Genomic DNA, 11,567 nt, shown 5'->3' on the forward strand with positions numbered 1-11,567 from the left:
TAGTGAACATAAATTGCCAGAATATCTTGAAAGTACATATAATTATAGTTGCCTTCTTGTTCCGTTACTTGTCTGCATGTGCAGCCCCTAATCACTTCTATTTTTCCCCGACACAGAAACTTTGTTAAAAGCCAATTAAAGTTTAATCAAATCCCACTCTCATAACCTGGATTAAAGCAACAGTCTGCATGATTCCTTTCCACCTAGACATCGTGTTCAATGCCAACAGTGACACACTTTACACAGGCACAGGAAAATCACTCCTACTTCTAGCAGAGAATGCAGCACAATATGCTCCCCAAAATTATCTAAAATTGTGCACTAATCTAAAACTTACTACTTTAGCGATTGAACATCTGGAATGGATGGCGTATGCAGATTGAGTTTTTATCTGTCTCATTTATGGTTTGTGGGTAGAGTATGAGTTCAAAAATTGGAGACAAGTTTCTAAAAGTAACACTAATTGTTGTTTTTTTATTTTGAAGACTAACACTGGCAAAGTGTTCAGTGTGATTGCCTCGTTTGAAAATAATGTGGAAACAACAATTTATAAACATGGTGGAATTCTAAACTATGTGGCTCGAAGATTCTTATAGTAGCTACGGACTATATGGATACCTTGCATAACTGGTAATTCTGAAAATGCCTTGTGTGAACCCAGGAATCCATACTATGGAACTGCAAACAGTCCCAGTCCACTCAAAGTTATTTCGTCCATGGATGTAGAAGATTGTGAATCATTGTAGTGACAGCAACAAGATCCTTCCTGATTTTAAATAATATTCGAATGGTGCTATTAACATTGCTAAAATTGACATACGTGTTTTGTGGCAGAAAGCTGTAAGTATGGGGAGATATTTTATCACACCATTTTGTAAATAAAGGATGTGAAATCCAAAACTGAATTGTGCTGAAGATTATTCTGTAAGAAGACTCTTCCTGCAGTTGTTTTCACTTAGTTTTGCACCTGTAAATCTGTGTACTGCTATTTGTTGGTTTAAGGGTAGCAGATGATATGGAACGCTAAGGGGCAAGAGAGATGGATTCTTCCTTGTAGTAGCTAAGAATACAGATCCAAAGGTTTGAATTCATTATCCTTTAGGGTTGACCAAAGAAGGTCCATACAAAGCCCAAAGAGTTCTGTAACATAGGCCGTGGCTCTCTTTACCTTCACTGTGGAGATGGTATGCTCCATCTGAGCCACATCAAGCACCACTGAGAGTAAGATGAAATATTGCACGCTGGGGATATGAAGTCTCCATGGGCCACACCTCTGTATTTAAAAATGAGGATGGCTGCAATAAGTTCTATTTCATGGAAGTAAGATGCAGCTCTGAAACTTTGGGCGAGTTCCTATGTCCCTTTGCTGTAACTGGAGCAGCATGGTTGTCCCCCTTGTGTGACACTGGGAGTTAATGTGTACTGTTTGCAACGTCGCTAACCAAAGTACTAAAAAGCTGAGTTGTGAAAACCTACTTTTAAAAAATGTACTAGGCTTTTAGATTTTCTTCTTTGCTTTTAAGTGTGGCCAACAATTACTATGTTTTGTTCCTCTTAAATTACATTGTAAAGCATTACATGGCTGAGATAACCATATTGTCTTTTAAAACTTCTAATGTGTGCTTTGAATACTCTTCTCTTCCCATGACACCAGAACTCTGCTTAAGATCCCAGTTTTTGAACCAAAGCTAGCTGTTTTGGCATTGCCATTTGAGCTGCTGTAGTTTTGGTTGTCTCAGCACTTCCGTGGTAAAAGCCTATTTTCCATGAGTTTACAATTGGAAATATACTGTCTCAGCACAGGAACTTATTTGGTTTCATTAGTTTTAAAAAAAACATTTTACAACTTTTAAATTAAACAATTTCTAAATCGCTTGTATAAATCAGAATTTCAGATTCTTTTCCCTCTTGAAGCTCTTTTCAAATTATATTTTAAAAATTGGCTGTGATTTATCTATTATGGTTTATAGTTCCTTTTGGGAGAGAGAGAGAGAGAACATTTATTATCATTAAATATTCGCTAGTCCACTGCACGTGCCCAGTAAATTATTTCCATAATTATGCTTCAGGATTTCTACTGCAAATAACATGTATATCAAAACTCCTAAGAGAACAATTTCAGCTTTATTGCATAAATAGGGGGTTGTATTTTAATATAAAGTACTAATTTATACTCAGGCAATAGACTGTAGTGGTCTTTCAGTAAAAAAATATAGGGCATAAAAATACCTTTCAAGTTTTTACATGAAGATGTAATTTTTAAAAAATCCTGTTTAAACCATGTTACAGTTTTGACAAAGTCCTGAAAAGACATGGTTAAAACTGGCAAACTTGTAGCACTTTCAGGTGGTGGTAATTTTCATGACATGAGATAACAGCTGTCAAACTGAACTTTGAATTCCTTGGCTATTTCATTTTATGTCACAACCCTACTGGCATTTAAACACCTTTGTGTGTAATATGCTTTCTGAAGAAGAAAAGTTCTATACAAATTCCAAAATCTTGAGTAATCTTTTACTACATTTTACCAGCTGAGCTATGCTTTCTTTTAGCAGAGAAAAAAAGCATTGACAATTGCCACTGCTTAATAAATTAATTTAATACATTTAAGACAAAAACTACTCAGCTGTGTGACTGCTGTGTTCATTACGTATTCAAAGATTCATTTCTATCTTGGACGTTTGTAATGACAGTTGTGATTGCGGAGCAAATCTTGTTTATTGTATAAAACTGGCCTATCTTAATCTCACTCTGTTTTTTGGCTGAGTGGTATTTTCTCTGGGTTCAAGTGAAGGGTAATGTGTGTTCGTTATTGGGGAGCAAGTGGAAATCCTGTTTGGCATAAAAGAGTTTAAACATCTCTCTTGTCCAACTACCATTGCTTCAGTTCCGCACACAACCTCCCCACGCCTGCAGTTTTTCAATAAAACGCTTGTGGCTGCAGCAGTAAAATACTCAAGAGAAGTGATATAAGACACACCAGAAGTAAATCAATATTGGGACAGAAAATGCAATTTAACAAGACATTTATCAGCTTACAGTTTTTTCAACGTTAAAACAAGTAAATTCTGTTGAGGCATTCCGATGTCAGTCCTGTAGTGACTACTTTAATTCTGCTGCTCCTATGCTTTAAAATCAGTGAAAGAATATTATGAATGCCTCAAAGTAAGCTTTGTTTTCATAGTTCAGGTCCTGCCTTTGCTATTTCACTAAGGCCGATCCAAAGCCCATTGAAGTCAATGGGAATCTTTTCATAGACTTCAGTTGACTTTGGATCAGGTCCTCAGTGCCCACAAGTTTGAAGCATGGTGAATGCTGAGAGAAATGGCACCATAAATGCACCTATCTGTTTTGCTTGTCACAAATTAGCAAACTGCTGTAGAAATGAAGGCACTTGCTTGGCTCTCTTTCCCTGTCCCCGCGTCACGTGCATGTGATCACAGGCGTTACATAACCCTCAGCACAGCAGCAGGGAAAACAAATTAGTTTTGACATAGTGCTAGGATCTAGTAGTTTGACATGCAATAGCCCGATTAAATGATATCCATCTCACAGCAGTGGCAGGATACGGTCCAATTAGAGGACTCCTTTGACCATAGAAAATACAATGTTCAATAAGCTCTCTCTTGTATTTTAAAGCATAGGAGGAAAAAAATACCAGTGTGACTCTTCAAGTATTAGACATATTTAACTTAGAATTTTTTCTTCAGTTTGATTTGGAAAAGAACCTTATTCTGACTTTTCTAAATGTTTTCCCCTCAAACTTTGGGATAGTGTTGATGTTTATAAATTTTACACATGCATATAGGGACATGAAACAAAATGTATATTAATCACATTTAAGCAACTGCAAATCAGTGTCTGCTGTTTAAAGCCAACAAAACAGTATAACAGTTTTAAGTTCAATAATAAGTATTGTATAGAAATATTATCTTGAGACAAAGTTCATTTGCTGACAATTGTGCATAAAGTTACTGATGTTGTAAATTATTTTTAATAAAGAAAATTGTATCACACTACTTGTATGCAACCATCTGTTTTAAAACAAATCACATAGAATGTGTTTAAAATGCCAGCACAATTCCTTATAAAAAGGAGGGAAGAATATTTCTCTTAAAATTTGGGAACTGTTATACATTAAATCACTGGCAGTGCAAACTGCAAATTTCGTGTATGGAGTACTCTGTCTGCAACGAACTGAACAGCTCAGAAGTAGTAAAAATTAGGCAAAGGACTGCTTCCCTCCCTCTCTAATGGCAAATACCTCTGAGATTTTGCTTTCCTTCTCCCTAAATTAAAGGGAGGGAATTCAGATTAAAAACTACATTTTAAAATAAATGCCCCTAGAAATAACACCCTAGAGTACTTAAAGAAAGAATTCTTAAAATCTGGTTGACTTCAGAAAATTCATGCTCTTAATTTGGAGGGGGTAGGAGGTGTTTGCATTTCTCCTTATGAGTCCTTTTCACTTTTGTTTCTAATCAACTTCACTTTCTTGTACTCACAAACTCAATGCTGCAACACTGAGGTTGTAAACATTGCAGGGAATGTTTATTATTTTAAGTTTTCCTTTGAGCTTTCAAAAGCAAAAACATACCCATCTTCAGGGAGAGAGTCTGGTATGTGAGTAATATTTTAAAATATTGTTAAAGCATGTTTTCACAAAACCTATACGTGGGGTCAAATTTGACCAGTCACTTGAACTAGACTAGATGTGTACTCTTCATTTGAACACTTTGGCACTCTAAAGGATATATCCCAGATATGAGATGCCTCAGATTTGTTATAGGGACACCATACCAATTCACAGAATTGTCTTTGGGACTTGTGTTAACCTCGTTCATAAAGGGTATGATTTTCAAGCACTCAGTGTTGGCATTTCTGCTTCCACTGTAGTCAGCGGGAGTGGTTGAGCACTTTTAAAAATCCTAGCTACATTTTTTAGCCTTTTTTCATCCCGGGGTGGGGGGGATTTGAGACTATAAGAAATTACAGAAAGCAAAATAAAGATGATTAATGATGCTTACAAAGTTTTTAATACCCTGATTTAAATTCATTTTTATGTGCAAAGTGTAACAAAACTATAAAACAAATATTTTAATACTTTTTAATTATCAATTGGGTATATGACCTTATCATAACCTTAGTCCCAGATTTGGACCTTAGCGTCCAAAATATGGGGGTTAGCATGAAAACCTCCAAGCTTAGCTACCAGCTTGGACCTGGTACTTGCTGCCACCACCCAAAAAATTAGAGTGTTTTGGGGCACTCTGGTCCCCCTGAAAAACCTTCCCTGGGGACCCCAAGACCCAAATCCCTTGAGTCTCACAACAAAGGGAAATAATCCTTTTTCCCTTCCCCCCTCCAGGTGTTCCTGGAGAGATACACAGACACAAGCTCTGTGAAACTACACAGAGTGACTCCCCCTCTCTGTTCCCAATCCTGGAAACAAAAAGAACTTTCCTATTCCCCCAGAGGAAATGCAAAATCAGGCTAGCAAATCCAACACACACACAGATCTCCCCGATCTCTTCCTCCCACCAATTCCCTGGTGGGTACAGACTCAATTTCCCTGAAGTAAAGAAAAACTCCAACAGGTCTTAAAAGAAAGCTTTATATAAAAAGAGAGAAAAAATACATACAAATGTTCTCTCTGTATTAAGATGACACAATACAGGGTCAATTGCTTAAAAGAATATTGAATAAACAGCCTTATTCAAAAAGAATACAAATCAAAGCACTCCAGCACTTATATTCATGCAAATACCAAAGAAAAGAAACCATATAACTTACTATCTGATCTTTGTCCTTACACTTAGAAACAGAAGATTAGAAAACAGAACTACTTCTCCAAAGCTCAGAGAAAGCAGGCAGCCAGAAACAAAGACTCAGACACAAACTTTCCTCCACCCAAAGTTGAAAAAATCCGGTTTCCTGATTGGTCCTCTGGTCAGGTGCTTCAGGTGAAAGAGACATTAACCCTTAGCTATCTGTTTATGACAGACCTTGATCACATTCCTATTGAAAATAGTATTATCCAAGCAACTTGAAACACATGGTAATTTAAGGTTGCTTTGGCAATGAAACTTCTTCAAAATGTGAAAGGGCACAATTGTAGGTCACTTACTAGCTGGATCACATTTATTACATCTCTTTTTACCTGCTAATACATCATTATAATTTGAATCAAATATAACAATCTGCTTATTACACAGACCCTCAATTACTGAGCACATAATAAGAAAGAAAAAAAGTAACCATAGTGCTGTTTATCACATCATAGTAGTGTGGCTGGTTTATCTTCCTACCCATTTAATTAGCTCCTGGCTTGTTAGGGTTACTCTGCAAAATTCTCAGGATTCTGCCTGACATTTTTAGAAACTTGGGCCTCGGGTAGGCTCAAGATTACTGGAAAGTGCAGTATTAATAATCACTTAAGTCCATATTCTGTGCTGTCAACATCACAAGTGACTGGTCTTAGCGTATACACAATGTGCCTCAGGTGGCACATGACCAGGACACACCACTGAATTTGATCCGCTGGTTGGATCATTAGCTTTCCCGGCCTCAGCTGGGTACTGATGGGGAATGCGATGTGAATGCTGATCCATGCCCCCTGCTGGCTGGTGAAAGATTATTAAGAAAACAGCAGAGATTTGCAACAGACTTTTGAGTCCCCAGAGTCTTCAGTCTATTTAGAAAAGGGGATCAGCCTGCAAGTGCCTCAGTCTGGCTGTTAGGTATATAGCCCCCATTACTGTAGTATCATGATTGTTAATGTGGTTGTCCTCCTAATGCCGCTGGGTGGTAGGAAAGTGCTGTTATCCCCATTGTACAGAACGGAAACAGGCAGAAAGACACTTAAGTAGCTTGCCCGAGATTCTATTATAAGAAGTCTGTAGAGGCTTAGGAAACAGAACCCATCTCTCCCAAATCCGAGGCCTTCACCCTCATATTGTTTTTAGCACAGACTAATTCAAAATTGGCCTCGGAATTTCCCCTGGATTCAACACAGGGAATTTGATAGTCATAAACCCATACTGCCTGCCTGTATGTTGACATCCAGGAAATGAACTGAGAGCCTTTCAGGAATCTGATAACGGACAAAATTAGGAGACTCCAGATCCATGATGAGCTACTGATGTATGATGTCTGTGAGCAGGGTCCTAGTGGGAAGCCAGCTATGGACACTCAAGGTGAACTGCAAAGAATGGGGCAGACAATAGTGTTAAAGCTGGTGGATATTCCAATACTTAGATTTACCAAGTCAGCACAAAACAGCTTCTTTATTACCTTACTGGTTACTCAGAAGTCCAAACAACACAATTCCCTTAAAGCAGGTGTGGCTAACCTGTGGCTCTGGAGCCACGTGCGGACTTCAGAAGTTACTATGTGGCTCCTTGTATAGGCACCAACACCGGGGCTAGAGCTACAGACGCCAACTTTCCAATGTGCCAGGGGGTGCTCACTGCTCAACCCCTGGCTCTGCCACAGGCCCTGCCCCCTCGCCTCAGCCTGCCATGCCATCACTCCTCCCTCTCAGAGTCTCCTGCATGCCACGAAACAGCTGATTGGGAGGTGGGAGGGAGGGAGGAGGAGGAGGTGCTGATCCGTAGCCTGTGGGCAGGAGGCACTAGGAGAGGTAGGGGGAGCTGATGGCGGGCTGCTGACATATTACTGTGGCTCTTTGGCAATGTACATGGGTAAACTCTGGCTCCTTCTCAGGCTCAGGTTGGCCACCCCCGCCTTAAAGTGATCCAGCCTCAGACCTCCATCCAGGTACCCACATCAAATATGATATACATTTCTCTAAATCTTATTTCATCATAGAAAAGAAAAGGTTCTACCAATCCCAAAGGATTGGACACATTACCTCCCAGGTTATGGAATATTTCAAATCTTACCCAAATACACACTACAGCCAATTCTTATTAACTTAACTAAAATGTGTTAAAAAACAAAAGCGAGAGAGTATGGTTAAAAGATCAATATACATACAGACAGGAGTTCAATTCACTGAGGTGCAGATTCATAGCAAAGATGGTGAGCTTTGTCTTTGCAAAGAGTTCTTTCAGAATTAGTTCACAGATTATAGTCCAATGTCCAAATAACATATTCAGGGCATACCAGCATAACTGGGACCTCAGTCTTGCGACTCAAACTTCCCCTGACGAAGCCTGAGCAGATCTGAGATGACAGAATCAGGACCCAAGGATCTTTTATACAATTTCATGTCTTTTGACAAGTTGGAGTTCCTCAGGGAACAAAAGGTAATTAGGATGACTTTGAAGGAGGTCCATCATCGGTACTTAGCTAAATGAATTAAGTAGGCCGTCAATTAGTCACAGTTAACTCACATGATTAACAAAAATATTTATCATGATAAAAAAATTAATCTCGATTAATCGCACTTATAACAATAGAATACCAATTGAAATTTATTAAATATTTTGGATGTTTTTCTACATTTTCAATATTGATTTCAATTACAACACAGAATACAAAGTGCACAGTGCTCATTTTATATTATTTTTATTACAAATATATGCACTGTAAAAGTGATAGAAATAGTATTTTTCAATTCACCTCATACACGTACTGAAGTGCAATCTCTTTATCATGAAAGTGTAACTTACAAATGCAGATTTTTTTTTGGTTACATAACTGCACTCAAAACCAAAACAGTAAAACTTTAGAGCCTACAAGTCCACTCAGTCCTACTTCTTATTCTGCCAGTCACTAAGACAAACAAGTTTGTTTATATTGACTGGAGATACTGCTGCCTGCTTCTTATTTACAATGTCGCCTGCAAGTGAGAACAAGTGTTCACATGGCACTTTTGTAGCCAGCGTTGCAAGGTATTTACATGCCAGATATGTTAAACATTCATATATCCCTTCATGCTTGGGCCACAATTCCAGAGGACATGCTTCCATGCTGATGATGCTTGTTAAAAAAATAATGTGTCAATTAAATTTGTGACTGTATTCCTTGGGGGAAGAATTGTATGTCTCCTGCTCTGCTTTATCCACATTCTGCATATATTTCATGTTATAGAAGTCTCAAATGATGACCCAGCACATTTGTTTTAAGAACACTTTCACAGCAGATTTGACAAAACGCAAAGAGGGTACCAATGTGAGATTTCTAGAAATAGCTACAGCACTCGACCCAAAGTTTAAGAATCTGAAGTGCCTTCCAAAATCTGAGAGAGATGAGGTGTGGAGCATGCTTTTAGGAATCTTAAAAGAGCAACACTCTGATGCAGAAACTACAGAACCCAAGCCAACAAAAAAGAAAATCAACCTTCTGCTGGTGGCATCTGACTCAGATGATGAAAATGAACATGCATCAGTCCACACTGTTTTGGATCATTATCAATCAGAACCCTTTATCAGCATGAAAGCATGGTGGTGGTTGAAGCATGAAGGGACATATGAATCTTTAGTGCATCTGGCATGTAAATATCTTGCAACGCCATCTACAACAGTGCCATGCAAACGCCTGTTCTCACTTTCAGGTGACATAAACAAGAAGCAGGCAGCATTATGTCCTGCAAATTGTAACCAAACTTGTTTGTCTGAGTGATTAGCAGACCAAGAAATAGGACTGAGTGGACTTGTAGGCTCTAAAGTTTTATATTGTTTTATTTTTGAATGCAGGTTTTTTTACATAATTCTACTTTTGTAAGTTCAACTTTCATGGTAGAGAGATTGCACTATAGTACTTGTATGAGGTAAATTGAAAAATACTTTTTTTTTTACAGTGCAAATATTTGTAATCAAAAATAAATATAAAGTGAGCACTGTACACTTTGTATTCTGTGTTGTAATGGAAATTAATATATTTGAAAATTTAGTAAACATCCAAAATATTTAAAATAAATGGTATTCTATTGTTTAACGGCGTGATTAATTGCAATTAATTTTTTTAATCACTTGACAGCCCTAGAATTAACATAAAGCCATTTGCTTGTTCCTCCACAATTCACAGCACATTTCAAAGAGAGATGAATACTGAGATATCCCGTGTTTGCAATTCATTGAAATGATAAGATGCTTTTTGACCTCTAAATTATCAGAATACAGCATAGACAGGGACTGTTTATTACATTGTCGACCCTACTCATACATATGTAAATACACAAAAACACAAACATTATCTCCCCTCATGTCTTTTGAGGGTTATTTATTTTGCAGGAAGTTTAACTCCTTCTAGCCATGCATCACAATGTCACTGAATAGGAAAGACAGACTCACTATGTGTGTTAGAAAACTACAGACACAAGCCAAGACAACCCATATCTTCCTTGACTGATTTGTACTGCAGTAGTGCCTAGAGAGGCTTCAGCCACATTGTGCTAGGTGCTGTAAAAACAGGTATGAGTGAGTCTTTCTCCAAAGAGCTCAAAATCTACATAGACAATGCACAAGAAAGGATTATTCTGTCCATTTTATAGGTGGGAACTGAGCCACAGCCTGATTGTGACCTGCCCCAATCAAACAGAAAATCAGCAGCACAGCCAGGAACTGATACAAGATCTCCTGAATCTCACTCCACTGCCTTAACCACGAGATCATCCTGCCGCTAGTTGGGAGCTCAGTTCAGGGCTAGCTTAGCATTTGAACAGGAACCGGTACTGTCCACCTCCACTACTTTCAGGACGATGGCTTCCCTGTGACTATGAACTGCCTTGAGAATGTTTGTTACAGGGCATTGCAATAGCACAGACAGTTGTCCCCCGCCACTAGCAGTAGCGATGCAGGCTTGTCTACGTTACCCGCTGGACTGATGGCAGCGGGTCTAGTCTAGACACGATAAATCAACCACCAAGCACTCTCCCATTGACTCCAGTACTCCACCAGGGCGAGAGGCGCAGGCAGAGTCGATGGGAGAGCATCAACCATTGGACTTACCGCAGTGAAGACACCACAGTGATTAGATCTAATTACAGCAACTTCAGCTACGTTATTAACGTAACTTGAAGTTGCACAACGTAGATCAGTTCCTCCCAGCGTAGACCAGGCCTTATAGAGCCTTGCACCAGTATCTTTACAACCAACAAGTTATTCAGCCTTCATGTAGTCCATGGGATGTAGGCCTGGTCTACACTGGGGGGGGATCAATCTAAGGCCTGGTCTACACTGGGGGCGGAGGGTGGGAATTGATCTAAGATACACAACTTCAGCTAGAGGAATAGCATAGCTGAAGTCGACTTACTTTATGTCCTCGTGGCGCGGGGTCGACAGCCACCTCTCCCCCGTCAACTCTGCTTCCGCCTCTCACCCTGGTGGAGTTCTGGAGTCGACAGGAAGCACATTCGGGGATCGATGTATCACCTCTAGTGTATTCATACCCTTAGTTACCTAACTTCAGCTACATGAATAACACAGCTGAAGTCGGTGCACTTACATCAACTTACCAGGGTGTCTTCACTAGGGTGAGTCGACTGCTGCCGCTCCCCTGCCTACGCTTCTCCTGGAGCAGGAGTGCAGGAGTTGATGGGAGAGTGCTCGGGGATCGATTTATCATGGCTAGACTAGACACGATAAATCTATCCCCGCTGG

The 11,567-nt window shown here is 39.2% G+C and overlaps 1 protein-coding gene and 1 long non-coding RNA gene across 4 annotated transcripts in view; one reads left to right on the plus strand and one right to left on the minus strand.

The window, feature by feature from the left end:
• IREB2 (iron responsive element binding protein 2) overlaps window positions 1-4,016 on the plus strand; it is a 37,493-nt gene extending 33,477 nt beyond the window's left edge. Inside the window, 1 exon segment of the mRNA XM_030577222.1 lies at window positions 486-4,016. Within this exon segment, the coding sequence (XP_030433082.1) occupies window positions 486-596 (111 nt within the window). The 3' untranslated portion in view covers window positions 597-4,016.
• Window positions 1-11,508, minus strand: part of LOC115658396 — a 31,128-nt gene extending 19,620 nt beyond the window's left edge. Inside the window, exons 1-2 of one of the 3 annotated variants that reach the window (XR_004002266.1) lie at window positions 11,423-11,508; window positions 11,221-11,298 (exon numbers count right to left, since the gene is read on the minus strand). This is a non-coding gene — a long non-coding RNA (uncharacterized LOC115658396). Of the gene's footprint in view, window positions 1-11,220; window positions 11,399-11,422 lie in introns of those variants that run through there. The other 2 variants (XR_004002263.1, XR_004002264.1) reach the window with 2 other exon arrangements.
• Between the last annotated feature and the right edge of the window lie 59 nt (window positions 11,509-11,567).

The sequence above is a fragment of the Gopherus evgoodei genome, chromosome 10 (genome assembly GCF_007399415.2).
Source record: "Gopherus evgoodei ecotype Sinaloan lineage chromosome 10, rGopEvg1_v1.p, whole genome shotgun sequence".
In the NCBI taxonomy this organism is placed as follows: Eukaryota; Metazoa; Chordata; order Testudines; family Testudinidae; genus Gopherus; species Gopherus evgoodei.